Source organism: Prinia subflava (genome assembly GCF_021018805.1).
Source record: "Prinia subflava isolate CZ2003 ecotype Zambia chromosome W unlocalized genomic scaffold, Cam_Psub_1.2 scaffold_31_NEW, whole genome shotgun sequence".
In the NCBI taxonomy this organism is placed as follows: domain Eukaryota; kingdom Metazoa; phylum Chordata; class Aves; order Passeriformes; family Cisticolidae; genus Prinia; species Prinia subflava.
Window position 1 is genome coordinate 3416713 of NW_026960608.1, and position 17712 is coordinate 3434424.

At 48.5% G+C, this 17712-nt stretch overlaps 1 protein-coding gene across 5 annotated transcripts in view; it reads left to right on the top strand.

Moving 5' to 3' along the window:
• Positions 1-3138: 3138 nt before the first annotated feature.
• The window catches only part of LOC134564999 (uncharacterized), a 145229-nt gene continuing 130655 nt past the window's right edge, over positions 3139-17712 (top strand). For 2 of the 5 annotated variants that reach the window (XR_010083748.1, XR_010083744.1), the window contains exon 1: positions 3145-8946. Coding sequence is in view for 1 of the 5 variants with exons in the window: in XM_063424348.1 (XP_063280418.1) it covers positions 8739-8946 (208 nt within the window). In the remaining 4 variants the exon portion in view is untranslated. Of the gene's footprint in view, positions 8947-17712 lie in introns of all 5 variants that reach the window. The other 3 variants (XM_063424348.1, XR_010083739.1, XR_010083745.1) reach the window with 3 other exon arrangements.

Sequence of the window (17712 nt, forward strand, 5' to 3'; positions counted from 1 at the left end):
ATGCATAGAGTATGATTCTTATCCAATAGGCATCTCTATGAGGGAGAAGACAGGTTCAGCCCATCAACTGATCCCAGCAGCTACGATGGAGTCGATGGAGTCTTCCCTAACTTTTCCCCATTCTCGACTTATTTTTATAGTATTTCTGTGTGTTTAGGTGGAGCTTGAGTGACTCTATTCATGCATACCTTTGTTACTGATTGGTGTAAAATTCTCTTGCTTTGCTTTTAAAGGTACAGTCAGAAAGAATATAGAGCGCATGCCCAGTGAGGGGTGGTCGCACTTTGGAGGTGGGTAACTTTGGGATGGAGGTGTGCGTTAATATTATTATTGGTCTTTAATGAAGCAAGTTCATTGAAGGAGAGAGATTTCACCACAGTTGCTGGCTCAGCAGTAAGACATCTTCCCCTATCTCCCGTGGCTGACAGGTGGTATGCGGATTATCAGCTGCAAAGTACCATCGAGTTCCCTTCCCCGCAAGGATTTCTGCAGAGCCTGGTCTTCGCTCCGCTCCACCCTCCATTCCATCCCCATTAGCAGGTGTGTGTGTATGGGGAATCATCACGGAATAGGTTTCAAGTCATGCCAACTGCATTCCATCCAGGGAGCAGCAACTGTGATTTACCCTATAATTCCCGTACTGTTATAACGCCTGTAAGGATGTTAATATAACTCCTAAGTTTCCTCTAATTGAATCCCCAGTTACGGGTCCACAGGGTCCCCAGTCATTTTCCCACACCGTGCTTTGCATTGGTAGCTAGAAAGGTGTTGATAACACACCAGTGTTTTGGCTACTGCTGAGCAGTGTTGGCACAGCATCAGTGCTGTCTCTCCAACATTCTGCCCCAGCATCAGCTGGCTGGGGGTGGGCAAGATCCTAGGAGGAGTTACAACCAGGACAGCTGACCCAAACTGGTCAGAGGGATATTCCATACCATATGATGTCAGCTCAGAAATAAAAGCGAAGTAAAGGAGGGGGAAAGGGGAGCATTTCTTATTTACAGTGTTTGCCTTCCAGAGAAACTGGTACATGTGCGGAAGCCCTGCTTCCCAGGAAGTGTCTAGACAGTACTTGCTGATCGAAACTAGACAATCAATTTGTTTTTTTTCCCTCTCCTTGTTCACGCACAAACATTCACTTTTGCTTTAGTAAACAACCTTATCTCAGTCTACAAGTTGTTTTTCATCTCTCCTGTCCAGCTGGGAAGGAGGAGTGATAGAGTTGTTTGGTGAACACCTGGCATCTAGCCAAGATAAACCCACACCAGTCCTTTTTGGTTCCTAACGTGGGCTGAGACACTGGCCCTTATATATCTTGCATGGTATAGTAATAGTAGTTATTGAGTAGCAAGCTCCTGTGCGGGACATGGAGTTTGTCAGGTACGCTGCTTATCTCTTTGTTTTGTTGAGTTTGGGAACATGTTACTACAAACAGTGGCTCTGTGCTTTGCTGTGACATTGATGGCTTTGTTGTGCTGGGGGAGCTACTTTCTGGGGACAATGAGGGACTCACTCTCCCTATCTGGGACTGATGTAGATTGTTTTAGAATGCAGGCTGCCGCATTCCTTGTTCATCCTTATGTAAGCTGTTGAATACTATTTTTACTATTAACTAATACTGTTGGCACCCTATGGGGTTTGTGGAATCTGGTGTCATCCTGCTGTGAGACAAAACAAACTGTAGGTGAGGAGGTACTGAAATGTGCCCTGAAGCGGCAGCTCGCTGGATGGCAGTGCGTGTGCAAGGATTTGAGCAGGTTCCTAGAGTGGTTATGACCTCCCCTTGCCTGGGACTCTACACCTAAATAGGTAAAGAAGCCTGGCAAACTGACGCGTCACCTGATAGAAGGGTGCCTTACCTACCCTGATGAAACCCAGCAGCTTCTTGCCCTGTACGAGGGCCTGGCCTATGCCTATTGAGCCACAGTTCAGTACTGTCAGAAGAGTGTGGCTGAGGCAGGGACCCAAACTGCATTTGAGGACACTATGGCTGAGATAGGGACCCAAACAATAACTACAGTAATGGCCCCCAGAAGTGAGAAGGAAAAGGTGGGTGAGGAGAGCCAAGGAGCGATCAGCAAGACTCACTCACCTTTTAGTAGTGCCATGTGGCCATTGCATAAGTCTGTTGGAGGGTAGAGGTTAACAGTAGACCATTGTGGCCTGAATGAAGTAACGCCCCTACTGAGTGCTGCTGTACTGGACATGTTAGAGCTCTAATATGAACTGGAGTCAAAGGCAGCCAGGTGGTATGCTGCACTTGGCATTGCCGATGCATTTTTCTCAATTCCTTTGACAGCAGAGTGCGGACCACAGTTTGCTTTCATGTGGCGGGGTGTCCAATACACCTGGAATCGACTGCCCCGGGGGTGGAAACACAGCCCTACCATCTCTCATGGACTGATCCAAAGTGTACTGGAAATGGATGATGCCCCGCAACATCTACAATACGTTCATGACATCATTGTGTGGGGCAGTGAGGCAGAAGAAGTGTTTGAGAAGGGAAAAAGAATAGTTCAGAATGTTCTGATAGCTGGGTTTGCCATAAAGAAAAGCAAGGTCAAGGGACCTTCACGGGACATCCAGTTTTTGGGTGCACAAATGGTGGGGTGGCCGTCGTCGTGTGCCTATGGATGTGGTTAACAAGATAGCAACTATGTCTTCACCAGCTAAGAAGACGGAAACACAGGCTTTCGTAGGCCGCCTGGGGTTTTGGAGAATGCATATTCCACGTTACAGTCAGCTTGTGAGGCCCCTCTATTGAGTGACCCAGAAGAACCATTTTGGATGGGGCCTTGAGCAACAACAGGCCTTTGAGCAGATCAAACAGGGAAGTAGCTTTTGTGGTAGCTCTTGGGCCTGTTCAGACTGGACCAGCCCTGCAAAATATACTCTACACTGCAGCTGGATAGCATGATCTCACTTGGAGCTTCTGGCAAAGAACATCAAGAGAAAGCCGAGGTGGACCATTAAGGTTTTGGAGCCGGGGTCATTGAGGATCAGAAGGCCCACTACACTCCCTCTGAAAAAGAAATATTAGCAGCGTATGAGGGGGTTTGAGCATCCTCAGTTGTTGTTGGGAAAGAAGCGTGTCTCCTCTTGGCGCTGCAATTTCCTGTGCTACACTAGATGTTCAAAGGAAGCATCCTTTTGACACATTGTGCAAACAGTGCTGCGTGGAGTAAGTGGGTGGGTAGCAGCACTGATCACACAACGAGCTTGACTGGGGGAACCCAATTGCCCGAGAATCCATGAAAAAAGGCAGAGGTTTTGGAGAATTTCTTTGAAAGGTCACTCGTGCTCAAGAAGCACCACCATATAATGAGTTATCAGAAGATGAAAGAGGCCATGCTCTCTTTTCTGACGGATCCTGCCTTGTGGTAGGAAACCATCAGAGGTGGAAAGCTGCTGTGTGGAGTCCCACACAATGAGTCGTTGAGGCCGCTGAAGGAGAAGAAAAGTGGCCTCTGCTGTATCTCTGTACTGACTCCTGGATGGTGGCTAATGCCCTATGAAGGTGGCTACAGCAATGGAAGAAGACCGATTGGCAGTGCAGGGCTAAACCCATGTGGGCTGCTGTGTTGTGGCAGGACATCACTGCACGGGTAGAAACGATGGCTCTGAAGGAACGTCCCGTAGATGCTTACATGCCCCAAAGTCGTGCCACTGAGGAACATCAGAAGAATGAACAGCCAGCTAAGGCTGCCAAAATTGAAATAGCTCAGGTAGACTTAGACTGGGAGAAGAAGTGTGAACTCTTTACAGCCTCATGGGCCCATGAACCATGCGGGCATCTAGGAAAAGATGCAACCTACAGACGAGCTTGTGATTGAGGGGTCGGCCTGACCACGGAGGCTATCACACAGGTCACCCGTGAATGTGAAACGTGCTGCAATCAAGTGAGCCACATGAGTGAAATGTCCTTGGAATAGATGGCCAAAGTGAGTTTTAAATCTGCTGAGGCCTGGCAAATTGACTATATTGGACCACTGCCATGAACACGCCAAGGCAAGAGCTTACATGCTCATCGTGGTAGAGGCAACTACTGGTTGGCTGTAAAAATACCCTGTAAACCATGCTATTGCTCGAAACGCTGTCTTAGGCCTTGAGAGAGACATTTTGTGGTGACATGGTACCCCAGAAAGAATGGAATCAATGAGTCTCCTTGTCTTAGTTTGGAAAGACAGATGTCTGCCAGGGAAAAGCCGGAGCTTCCCTTGGAATGGGGAATGTAAACCCCCTCGCTCTGAATTATTTTAATTTTGAAATTAAGGAGCTTTCAGGCAAAGATATGGGAATAGGAATAACAGTTCTTTACTAGGAATATTAAAAACGAAGTAGTACAAAAAAGCAAACGAACAAAAAAGAAAAACACTGGCAGAGTCAGAACACGACCTGACACCCTGTTGGTCAGGGTGTTGGTAGCAGTCCAATTAAGTCCTCCTGGAGTGACAGATGTGGTTCTGTTGGAGTAGAGATGATCCCGTGGAAGGATCCAGCGGTGGCGAGATGAGTCTGGTCTTCCTCTGGGAAGCCAGTGGAAAACAGGCTGTCCTGGTGTTCTGAATCTCAGGTTTTATCCAGGTAGGAAAGCTTGGCTCCTCCCACTGGGTGGAGCATCTCACAATGGGATGATGCCATTTTATCAGTCATGCAGTGAGCCTTAATGGCTCATTAACAGCAGATATCCCCCTGGAAGGAGGATGGGTCAGGGAAGAGATAGGAACACTGCCCCACCTGGTTTTAACAGCTGGCCCATTAACAGAAGACACCTGCCCCCTTCCCCCCGGAGCCATGAGGAATGGGTCATAGAAGAGATAAAGAAAGAAACACCTCCCCAACCAGTTTCAACAGATGGGAATAGAATACATCTTGCATTGAACCCAAGACACTCATTTATGAAATAACCTCATAAACTCTTAGGCAAAGAAACATGCATTGAGTAGATATATCACATCCCTTATCACCCACAAGCCTCTGGAAAGATTGAGAGGTATGATGGACTGCTGATGACTATGTCAAGAGGGTTAGGCAATCGGGCATGGAAGCATTGGGATGCAAATTTAGCAGAAGCCACTTGGCTGGTTAACACCAGAAGATCTGCTAACCGCCCTGGTCCTGCCCAAACAAAACCACTACATACTGTGGGAGGAGATAAGGTCCCCATACTACACACAGGGAAGTGGCTGTGGAATTCTCCTCCCATGGGAAAAGGCAAACCTATTAATGGGATTGTCTTTGCTCAAGGACCTGGGTGTACTTGGTGGGTAGTGCAGAAGGATGGGGAGACCCGGCGTGTGCCTCAAGGAGATTTAACCTTGGGGGAAAAGTAATGAGTGCAAACTGTATGTTGCAGGAAGTAAAGTAGCAGGAGTGACATGAACCGACGATGAGTGAATTTTACGAGGAGCGAGGAGAGTGCGAGGATAGCCCAGGCAGGGCCGGTGTCGGTGCCGAACGGTCGAGTGTGTCGCTTCTGTCCCGAGCACCCATCTTGATGGAATGGAGCCCAAGTCACAGCCTGTTTTTTAAACATCTGGAGGGCTGGAAGAAACCCATCAAATGGGAAACTAATATCTGTCTTTGAAAGGAAGGGGGACGGTAGTTAATGAAAATGTATACGTGTGTTGGACATAAAGATGGTTTAAGCATGGAGTTTAAGTTGTAAGTGTTGGTAAGAAGGGATTTCAGTCATGACATAAATACAATGGAAGAATTAGAAGCCAGATATAGATATATATATAAAAAATTCTGTGGGATCTGAGTATGATGCAAATGGTGCGAAGTAAGGGGTGGAGACTGTACTGGCTGTGGCTGAGATGGAGTTCACTTTCCCCATAGCGTCCAACAGTGCCATGCTTTGCATTTGTATCTAGAAAGGTGTTGATAACACATCAGTGTTTTGGCTACTGCCGGGCAATGTTGGCACAGCGTCAGCGCTGCCTCTCCAACATTCTGCCCCCAATAAGTAGGCTGGGAGTGGGCAAGATCCTGGCAGGAGACACCACTAGACCAGGTGACCCAAACTGGCCAGAGGGCTATTCTGTACCATATGACTTCAGCTCAGAAATAAAAGCTAAGTTAAGGAGGGGGAAAGGGGGCACATTAGTTATTTACAGCGTTTGCCTTTCGGAGCAACCCCTACCTGTGCTGAAGCCCTGCTTCTTGGAAAGTGGTCGGACAGTGCTTGCTGATGGGAACCAGAGGATATATTTGTTTTTCCTGTTTCCTTTTTTGTGCGAAAACTTTCTCTTTTCCTTTAGTAAACTGCCCTATCTCACCCTGTGAGTTGTTTTCCATCTTATTTTCTCTCTGTGTCAAGCTGAGAAGGGGGAGTGATAGAACGACTCTGTGGGCACCAGCAAGAGGAGCTGGAAACCACTGGGCAGCCGGAAAGCTAACAATGTAATCACGAGAGTAAAAATGTGCTGGGACAACTCAATGACTGGAGCTCCCCAGTCAATGGCTATAAAGTGGTCAGAAGGAAGGAGAGGCAGAGGTGGTCCTCTGTGTGAACTCAAAATAAGAGGGATTTTCTGTACAGAGCTGTCTTTGAAAGACAGCGATGAACAGGTTGAGAGCTTATGGGTGAAAATTAGAGGCCAAGCTGTTGCGTTAAGAGTAAGAAACTTGGCAGAAAATAAAGCCCCTTGCACTCCAGCTGCTCCTCAGACATCAGAGGGACCGGGTGGGGTTAGGCCTAATTTCCGGTTACAACCAGTTCAGCACTGTGAATCTGGTTGCGTTCTCTAAGAACCTTTGTGAGCGCAGATTCAGGAATAGAGTGATTTTCTGAAGTTACAGAACTAGAGATTTGGAACTGCCATTGAGAAATGCACTAGCTGTGGTAGAAGTCTAATAACATCATGCTAACCCATGCAATACTAATAATAGCAATGGTATGCAGAAGCTTCCCAAGAGGGCGTCCCCGCTTTGGAGGAGGGAGAAGAGAACAGACCGGCAACTGTCTCTGACATCTCTTGGGAATTCCTGCTACCTAGCTGAAATTTCTACCCTCCTTATATACAGCCCAATCTTCTCCTCCTTACGTATAGCAAGATCTAATTGGAGAGCTGAGTAATATAATCATATACGTGGTAGCATGTACTTCAGTAAGCTTATTAGCATATGCATGAGTGTGCATTTTAATACTTAAATGACCCTTAATCGGGCAAAGGTTACTTCTTTGGCCTTGGTGTCCTTCAGAGTTCCGCTCTTAAGACTTCTTTCCATTTCATGCCGTTCATCAGAGCCAAGAAACGGCTTTCCTAGCTGCCCATGAACTCCTCCTTCGGCCATATTGTCCTTTCTTGACGTCAGCTATGTGGATCTCCATCAGGAAAGATAATGTGGAGGGTACACGGTTTAGGCCATATATAGTAAGCCTTAGCCCTTTCCTGACTCCATGGTCATCATCCCACACAAGCCAACAAAAGAAGCCAACCTTGTGTTTGGTATCTACTATAGGCCACCAGATTAAGAGGATGAGGTCGACGTAAGACATCAGGCAAGTTAGGCGGGACATGAGCGTTGCTGAGTAAGGGCCTTCTCTTCTGGTTGAGCTGAAGCATGAAGTGGACATGCATAGGTATTGGAAGCAGGGACACGCATTCTGGGAAGAATCTAAAGATGCCGCCCAGGTCTGTAGGGATGGGATCAGAAAAGCTAAGGCAAAGCTGGAGCTGAATTTGGCAGGGGATGTAAAGAATCATAAGATGGGCTTCCACAGGTGCATTGGTCAGAAAATAAGGCTAAAGAAAGCGTACGCCAACCCACATTCCCTTCCTCCCTCCCCCCCTGCCCCCGCTGATAAATAAGCCAGGAGGTCTAGTGGCCAGTAACATGGAGAAGGCTGTGATACTCGGCGAGTCGTTTTCCTCTGTTTTCACTGGCACGGTTACCAAACCTCTTGAGACCCTGAACCTCAAGGCAGGGACTTGGGGAACAAAGTCCCTTCCATCATAGGAAACAATCTGTTTTGAGACCACCCGAGGAACCTGTGGATACACAAGTCCTGCACCTGGGGAGGCACAACGCCATGCACCAGTACATGCTGGAGGTCGATCGGCTGGAAAGCAGCTTTGCAAAATAGGACGACGTGCCCTTGCCGCAAAGGCGGCCAAGGATCTCCTTAGCCCAATATCGAGGAAAGCAGGGTTTATATATGTTACAAGATAGATGTGTGGGCCATTCAAGGTGCTCACTGTCCCCGGAGCTGCAGGGCACAGCAGACCACCCTTGGGCAGATTTGAGGGCGCTGCCTATTTTTCTAAAAGCCTCCTATCCAGCCTAACGCAAATCCTACTATCTTGAACCCTCAAGCCAGCAGTGCCGAACGCACGCTTTGTATTTTATTTGCTTCCAGGAGACGTGCAGCTTAGAAACGTCTGCAATGGAAGTGGGGCTTTCAGCAAACAGTGTAGAGCAACTTCTGTTGGTTTTTCAAAATGTCCCGAGAAGTTAAGGGCAGGCCTGCCCTGCCCTGGCCAAAGCAGTCATTTGACTGAAGGGAGCAGCACCAAAAAGGCACAGGCACCTTTGGGGTGGACTTGATGCGGTAACAAATAACAAGAAATAGTGTTTGTAGCTACTACAGCCTCTTCTGCGACCTCGTAGCCCGCCCTCAGGGTCGCAGCACTACACGGGGCAGGTCCCTCGGCGCCCCGAGGGCCCCAGGTCGACGAGAGAGGACTCGCCAAGGGGGCGGGGAAAAGCGAAAGAGACAGGCGGGACAGCAAATGGAGACGCGGGCCACGATCCGTCGGCCCAATGGGCGCCGCGGAGGGCCGGGCTTAGTGGAGGAAGTGTCGGGGCGGACACGGGCGTTGTCCTTGGCTGACGAGAGTATCGGGGTGCTGGCCTCTCGCCCTGGTGGCGCCACTACCGTCTTCGGAAAGATTATCGGCAAGGCGTTTCTGTGGTCTCGTCAGCGACGAGGACTAGGAGGTAGCCTCGGCTTTGCTCTCTGTGCGCGGTTCCTCTTCCCTTCCCCCTCCTCCCGCGCTTGCGGGCATCTGAGCCGAGGACACCCGGTGCGCGGTACCCGGGCGCGCGGCAGGGCGCGCGGCGGCGCTGCTGCTGCGGGTGGGTGGGTGCAGGGACGCGGGACGGACGGGGCCTCTCTGGGTTGTGGCGCTCTCTACTGCACCGTCCCCATAGCTTGTTCTGTGCCGCACCCCCACCCCTCCGGCTGCCGCGGGCGTACTGGGTTGCAGGTGTTGTCCGGACTCGCCTCGTATCCCACCCCCACCGTGTCGTGTGTGCGCGCGTAGAGAAGGACCTCCGACGGTAACTTGGTCTCAATGTGTCTCCTAACAGCATCGATGAGGTTCTGCAGCTTGGCTGTGCTAGGCTTTGGTTCTGAACCCCCAAACTGGATTATGAGGGCAAGGAATTACATCTTTCTCTAGTTTAAAAAAAAAAAAAAGCAAAAAAATTACAAGGTGGTCATTATGGAGGCTGCAATAGCTTTCCAGAACTCGTTTCTGTGGGGAAATAAGACCGTGATAACAGCATGCTTGCAAGGGTCACGAGTGTTGGTACTGGAAACTGGAGTGAGCTGCTTAGACCGGGGGAAAAACAATGCAGGCGTTGCCTATGGGATGTTAACTTTAAGGTAATATCCCATGTGATTTAGTTCTTAAAATGCTGAAAGTTAGCAGTTAGGGATTCTTTCTGCTTTTGAAGGTAGGGTTTGCATGCAGTATAGAAGACAGACTCGTCCCATGCACTTGCAGGCTTCCTGGCTTTATGCGTGTGTTCGATGCTTGAGCTCCCTGTCCTGTGGGAAATGAATGGCCGCTGCTCTTCCACTTCACTAAACTCTTTGCTGATTCAGTTAAGCCATTTGTCTTCAGTCTCTGCGTGGACCACATCCAGTAGAAAAACTGCTCAGGAAAGGATCGGTCGCAACTAAAACATACTGGAGCTTGTTAATCGCAAGTAGTGGCCTGTCTCCTTCCCCCATGGTCTTGCATGACGAATCCCACTTCTAGAGGGGGCTCTGTAAATATACTGTATTTTGGGTACAGAAAGCATAATAATCATGCAAGAAAAATCAATGTTCTGGCTTGTCTTTGGGGTATCTGGTAATCTGCTTCTGTAGGAGTTCAGCGGGGCAGATGGGTTTGCATAAGCTATTGCCTTTCTCTGAAGCCGGTTATGTTTTAAGTGTTTACTCTTCCTCCAGTGCCATTCGTTCCTTGATCGTTTTGCCCCTAGACGCGACACTTTTCCTAGTCATGCCTAAGGAGCCAATTATCGAGTTGTCTGGAGCAGGAGATTCTGGTGAATCTGTAAGTACTGTGGGAGTTTTCTGTGTGCTAAACTGTACCTGTAGATAGTTCCTCATTTACTAGACTCTTTCCCATCCCCCCTTTCCCCCTTGATAGGGCACAGTAGGCTACTTTGGGTTTTCTGGCGCTATCATCTCTTGCCTCTGGCTTGTAATGGAGTTGAGCTTTTTGACTAAAAGCAGTGCGATAAAGCAGTGCTGGTCCCTGGGTGTGTACTTCTGGTGCAAAGCGCCATGTTGTTTTGGAGTGCAGTCTGGTGCCTATTGTCGTGATTTAGAGTCAGAGTAGTAGTCCTTCTAACATGGAGAAGAGGGCTTGGGGTTTTTGGCAGGTCCGGGGCAAGGAAGGGCAAAGCTGGTTGAGAGGTGCTGGATGTTTTGCTTTAAGCTGTGAAAGCCATGTTCAAAGACACTGTAAACCCACGCAAAAGGCAGCCAAAAGTTTATTTTCCAGCCGGATTGTTTATGTTGCCTGAAGACACAATGGGGCTTTAACGCAGAGACAGTGTCAGCTTCTGTGGCTGTTTTGTAGTCCTTTGGTGTCTATCTTGAGAAAAATTGCCTAGCTCTCTTTTGCCCCTATAGCGTGCATAATTGGTCTTAGTAGCTTTGCTTGGAAAGCTTTAGTTGCCAGTGTTTGGACGACCGTTAATTTGGCCATGCAATGGTTGAACTGCTAGGAGTTGGCTAGCTGCTTTCTCTGGGTGGTTCTCTGCTCTCATTCCTTCCCTTCCTGCCCTCTCCCCTCTTGTTCCTTTATTCTTTTTATTTTACTTATTTATGGGTTTGTACTTCCTTCTCCAGCTTCTTGGGCATGTCGTGATTGTTGGCGAGATGTGTGTTGCTCACCTGGGCCTGACCAATGGATTCCGGATGGTTGTGGATGAAGGGCCCGAGGGTGGGCAGTCTGTCTCTTGCATACATCTACCCGTTCTGGGTGGCGGTCAGTTGGGCTGGCCGCCTGGCTAAGATTTTGGCACCGCAAGAGTTGCTGCACGTGTACAAATTGCCACTGAATGGATTTCATCTGTTGCCCATCAATCTAGTGGCTTTTGATGTGTAAGTTTTTTTTTTTGCCGTGCGTCTGTGGAAGGTAACAAAAGCTTTGAGCAGCAGTTGCACAATAAAGATTTGTCATGGGGATATCATCTCTGTCTTTTGAGTCTTACTGAGGGGAAGTAGTTCTGCAAGTTCAAACGGTGTCTCCCCGAAATGCAAGTATGTGGAATGTTTCAGCCAAATAACAGCATTTCAGAGATAGATGATGATTTGCCTGTTTGTTTGAAGCGTGAAGCTGGAAGCGCTGCTTAGCAGTCTCTCGCGTCTTGTAGGAAGCAAAGTCTTAGCTCTTTGGCAGTGGTACGCCAACGTACAGAAAGCCCCTATGTAGGCTGCTGCTAAAAGTGTAGAAGATACTGTGTGTGAGGCTACATGCGTGCTTTCCAAGGGTGGATTCAGCATGGTGCACTGTGTTGGAAGCATCCACCTCCTGTTGGACCTGGGTGTCCTGGTTACATGAGTAGGGTGCCAGTTTAGCACTATGTGCATGTAAGCCAACTGTATTGTACCACCCTCTGTGTCATTCCTGATGACCTGCTAAAGATGGATCACTTGCAGTAGCTGCCTATTATACACCCAACACCTGAGGCTACAAGATGGGTGTTAAATGAGATAAGGGAGAAGAGGCAACCCTTCCCAGGCAGGGTAGTGTTTTTCTTCACACAAACGACTTAGCCATGATAAGTGCTTCCTCTGGGGAAGCACCAGCACATTCCCACCCAGCCTGAGGGGTCATCTCTGCTAATGGGCCATAATGGACTCAATGGCACTAGGATCATAGGCAGCTGCAGTGACTTAGACCATCAAAGACTCCCAAAATATCCCATGACTTAGAGTATTACATTCCTCCACTGTGAAACTCCCTGTCCTGGGGGAGGTACTGAGCATTCCCACTTGAACCTGTGCTTATATATCTATATCTATATCTATATATCTATATAGATATAGATATCTTTGGGTTTGGGGACTTTGGGCACCACCACTCGACAGATCCGAAGGAGGACCACTACTTCAACAGGACTGCGACCACTACTTCAGCAGGACTGTGACCATCACTCTGACCAGCAGGGTGCCAGTTTATACTCTGTGGGTTAAAACCAGTTCTCTGTATCGTTGTATTTATTGTAACCTGTTTAGTAAATTGTAACTCCGACCTGTAATCTCTCTTGAGGCAGATGTGTGGGGTTCATTTCTCCATACGGTTTACATTTGTACCAGCATGCTGGGTGATTGCCATAGGTTTTAGAAGTCTCTGGCACCTGGTGGAATTTTATGTCTCGCCTCGCAGGCAAGGTTTTGGATGCTTAGCTCCAAGCCGAAGAGAGCCAAGGGTTATGAAACCCAGATCCGCTGGAGAGTTGTAGGTTCCTAGACCAGCCCAGGTGTGAAGGGACCTCGCAAGATCATCTGGTGCAGCCTTTTGCGGGAAAGGGAGCCTAGATGAGATTATTTAGCACCCCGTCCAATCGCATCTTGAAAACCTCCAGCAACGGGGACTGGTGCAACTTGTGCCCATTGTCCCTTGTCTTCTCCATGTGGCTCCCCTGAAGTACTAGAATACTGTGAGGAGGTTCTCCTTGAGCCTAGGCAGGTGCGTAACATTTTGCATCTAATTCCTTTGTCATTGCTAGCCTTCATGCAGCCCCTGTCTGCTTTCAGATGTTCCTCCACAGCTTTTGGATCATGCTGAGCCCATTTGTCCGCGTATTTAGGACTTAGGCTTATTCCTTGCTTCTGTAAGTATTCAGTGATATCTCTTGCCGTCCCTCCGACTATGCCAATTGGTGCAAGTGGGTGTTTTAGGTCGCTTAAAGAATCGCCGGGAAAGGTATCAGCAAAAGCAGGTTCTCCAGCCCTTTGAGCATCTTTGTGGCCCTCCTTGGGACCCTCTCCAGTCTGTCCGCCTCTTTTTATTGAAGTCTGGGGACCAGAACTGGACACAGAGCGTGGCCTGCAGGCATGGGCTCTGTGAGAAGAGGCCAGGGTCTGCTCTGTGTGAGACACAGCTAGTTTTCACCAGCTAGGCACCAGACTCCCTGAGAGCCAAAGCTGAGCAACTCAGCAGAGCTGGTGGCACCCCTGTGTAAGCATATTTAAGAAAGGGTAAAGCGCTGTCTGGGGCAGGTATTTCCCTGCTGCCCTTAGATCTGGCAGGTGGCTATGTCCCGAAGGAACTTTTTCATCTTATTTTCTCCTCCTGTCCTATTGAGGAGGGGTGGTAAGAGAACAGCTGGTTGGGCCCCTGGCGGCCAGCCAAGGTCTGACATCATAAAGCCTAAAAGGCATATTCTTCCATGTAGAAGGGGGTTGGTGGTTTAGAGATTTTAGGAACAGGAAGATGAATTAGGGGCTGAATGTTGATTTGAGTGAAGGGCAGGTACCAATCCGTCTTCTATAACTGCAATTTCAGCAGCAGAGGACAGCTGAGAATCAGGCCCCAATGATGCTGGTCTGGGTGTTGCCAAGATGGAGTTCATTTCCCCATAGCAGCTCTCACAGTGCCGTGGGTCACGTGAAAAAGGGAGGCTTCCTCGACCCTTAGTGTGGGGAGATTTACTCAGTCTTTAGTGTTTAATTTGTCTGTGTTTCGGGAAAGCCGCGGCCGTTGTGCCCGACCAGTCTGTCAGCGTCCCGTTGGGGGGATCCTTCGCTGAGCAGTCGTACTGGATCAGAGGGTGGTTCGACTGACTTAGGGAAACACACCAACAGTGTAAGGGAGACCCCTCAGCAGGTCTTCCCCTTTACCCATTGTGTTACCTGCTGCTGGTGAATGGTAGCGTCCGCCAAGGATTCACGCTAGCAGTTTATGGAAGAACACTCTTTGTTAATATAAGTTGTGACAGGTTAAGGTTCGAAGATTGTCAGTGATAGTGTCTGTCTGCAAAAATATATTTGAAGGAATATGCAGACAAGCTCTAATCCCCAATAAAATGTTCCGCATGCATAGAGTATGATTCTTATCCAATAGGCATCTCTATGAGGGAGAAGACAGGTTCAGCCCATCAACTGATCCCAGCAGCTACGATGGAGTCGATGGAGTCTTCCCTAACTTTTCCCCATTCTCGACTTATTTTTATAGTATTTCTGTGTGTTTAGGTGGAGCTTGAGTGACTCTATTCATGCATACCTTTGTTACTGATTGGTGTAAAATTCTCTTGCTTTGCTTTTAAAGGTACAGTCAAAAAGACTATAGAGCGCATGCCCAGTGAGGGGTGGTCGCACTTTGGAGGTGGGTAACTTTGGGATGGAGGTGTGCGTTAATATTATTATTGGTCTTTAATGAAGCAAGTTCATCGAAGGAGAGAGATTTCACCACAGTTGCTGGCTCAGCAGTAAGACATCTTCCCCTATCTCCCGTGGCTGACAGGTGGTATGCGGATTATCAGCTGCAAAGTACCATCGAGTTCCCTTCCCCGCAAGGATTTCTGCAGAGCCTGGCCTTTGCTCCGCTCCACCCTCCATTCCATCCCCATTAGCAGGTGCGTGTGTATGGGGAATCATCACGGAATAGGTTTCAAGTCATGCCAACTGCATTCCATCCAGGGAGCAGCAACTGTGATTTACCCTATAATTCCCGTACTGTTATAACGCCTGTAAGGATGTTAATATAACTCCTAAGTTTCCTCTAATTGAATCCCCAGTTACGGGTCCACAGGGTCCCCAGTCATTTTCCCACACCGTGCTTTGCATTGGTAGCTAGAAAGGTGTTGATAACACACCAGTGTTTTGGCTACTGCTGAGCAGTGTTGGCACAGCATCAGTGCTGTCTCTCCAACATTCTGCCCCAGCATCAGCTGGCTGGGGGTGGGCAAGATCCTAGGAGGAGTTACAACCAGGACAGCTGACCCAAACTGGTCAGAGGGATATTCCATACCATATGATGTCAGCTCAGAAATAAAAGCGAAGTAAAGGAGGGGGAAAGGGGAGCATTTCTTATTTACAGTGTTTGCCTTCCAGAGAAACTGGTACATGTGCGGAAGCCCTGCTTCCCAGGAAGTGTCTAGACAGTACTTGCTGATCGAAACTAGACAATCAATTTGTTTTTTTTCCCTCTCCTTGTTCACGCACAAACATTCACTTTTGCTTTAGTAAACAACCTTATCTCAGTCTGCAAGTTGTTTTTCATCTCTCCTGTCCAGCTGGGAAGTGATAGAGTTGTTTGGTGAACACCTGGCATCTAGCCAAGATAAACCCACACCAGTCCTTTTTGGTTCCTAACGTGGGCTGAGACACTGGCCCTTATATATCTTGCATGGTATAGTAATAGTAGTTATTGAGTAGCAAGCTCCTGTGCGGGACATGGAGTTTGTCAGGTACGCTGCTTATCTCTTTGTTTTGTTGAGTTTGGGAACATGTTAATACAAACAGTGGCTCTGTGCTTTGCTGTGACATTGATGGCTTTGTTGTGCTGGGGGAGCTACTTTCTGGGGACAATGAGGGACTCACTCTCCCTATCTGGGACTGATGTAGATTGTTTTAGAATGCAGGCTGCCGCATTCCTTGTTCATCCTTATGTAAGCTGTTGAATACTATTTTTACTATTAACTAATACTGTTGGCACCCTATGGGGTTTGTGGAATCTGGTGTCATCCTGCTGTGAGACAAAACAAACTGTAGGTGAGGAGGTACTGAAATGTGCCCTGAAGCGGCAGCTCGCTGGATGGCAGTGCGTGTGCAAGGATTTGAGCAGGTTCCTAGAGTGGTTATGACCTCCCCTTGCCTGGGACTCTACACCTAAATAGGTAAAGAAGCCTGGCAAACTGACGCGTCACCTGATAGAAGGGTGCCTTACCTACCCTGATGAAACCCAGCAGCTTCTTGCCCTGTACGAGGGCCTGGCCTATGCCTATTGAGCCACAGTTCAGTACTGTCAGAAGAGTGTGGCTGAGGCAGGGACCCAAACTGCATTTGAGGACACTATGGCTGAGATAGGGACCCAAACAATAACTACAGTAATGGCCCCCAGAAGTGAGAAAGAAAAGGTGGATAAGGAGAGCCAAGGAGCGATCAGCAAGACTCACTCACCTTTTAGTAGTGCCATGTGGCCAGTGCAAAAGTCTGATGGAGGGTGGAGGTTAACAGTAGACCATCGTGGCCTGAATGAAGTAACGCCCCCACTGAGTGCTGCTGTACTGGACATGTTAGAGCTCTAATATGAACTGGAGTCAAAGGCAGCCAGGTGGTATGCTGCACTTGGCATTGCCGATGCATTTTTCTCAATTCCTTTGACAGCAGAGTGCGGACCACAGTTTGCTTTCATGTGGCGGGGTGTCCAATACACCTGGAATCGACTGCCCCGGGGGTAGAAACACAGCCCTACCATCTCTCATGGACTGATCCAAAGTGTACTGGAAATGGATGATGCCCCGCAACATCTACAATACGTTCATGACATCATTGTGTGGGGCAGTGAGGCAGAAGAAGTGTTTGAGAAGGGAAAAAGAATAGTTCAGAATGTTCTGATAGCTGGGTTTGCCATAAAGAAAAGCAAGGTCAAGGGACCTGCACGGGACATCCAGTTTTTGGGCGCACAAATGGTGGGGTGGCCGTCGTCGTGTGCCTATGGATGTGGTTAACAAGATAGCAACTATGTCTTCACCAGCTAAGAAGACGGAAACACAGGCTTTCGTAGGCCGCCTGGGGTTTTGGAGAATGCATATTCCACGTTACAGTCAGCTTGTGAGGCCCCTCTATTGAGTGACCCAGAAGAACCATTTTGCATGGGGCCTTGAGCAACAACAGGCCTTTGAGCAGATCAAACAGGGAAGTAGCTTTTGTGGTAGCTCTTGGGCCTGTTCAGCCTGGACCAGCCCTGCAAAATATACTCTACACTGCAGCTGGATAGCATGATCTCACTTGGAGCTTCTGGCAAAGAACATCAAGAGAAAGCCGAGGTGGACCATTAAGGTTTTGGAGCCGGGGTCATTGAGGATCAGAAGGCCCACTACACTCCCTCTGAAAAAGAAATATTAGCAGCGTATAAGGGGGTTTGAGCATCCTCAGTTGTTGTTGGGAAAGAAGCGTGTCTCCTCTTGGCGCTGCAATTTCCTGTGCTACACTAGATGTTCAAAGGAAGCATCCCTTTGACACATCGTGCAAACAGTGCTGCGTGGAGTAAGTGGGTGGGTAGCAGCACTGATCACACAACGAGCTTGACTGGAGGAACCCAATTGCCTGAGAATCCATGAAAAAAGGCAGAGGTTTTGGAGAATTTCTTTGAAAGGTCACTCGTACTCAAGAAGCACCACCATATAATGAGTTATCAAAAGATGAAAGAGGCCATGCTCTCTTTTCTGACGGATCCTGCCTTGTGGTAGGAAACCATCAGAGGTGGAAAGCTGCTGTGTGGAGTCCCACAC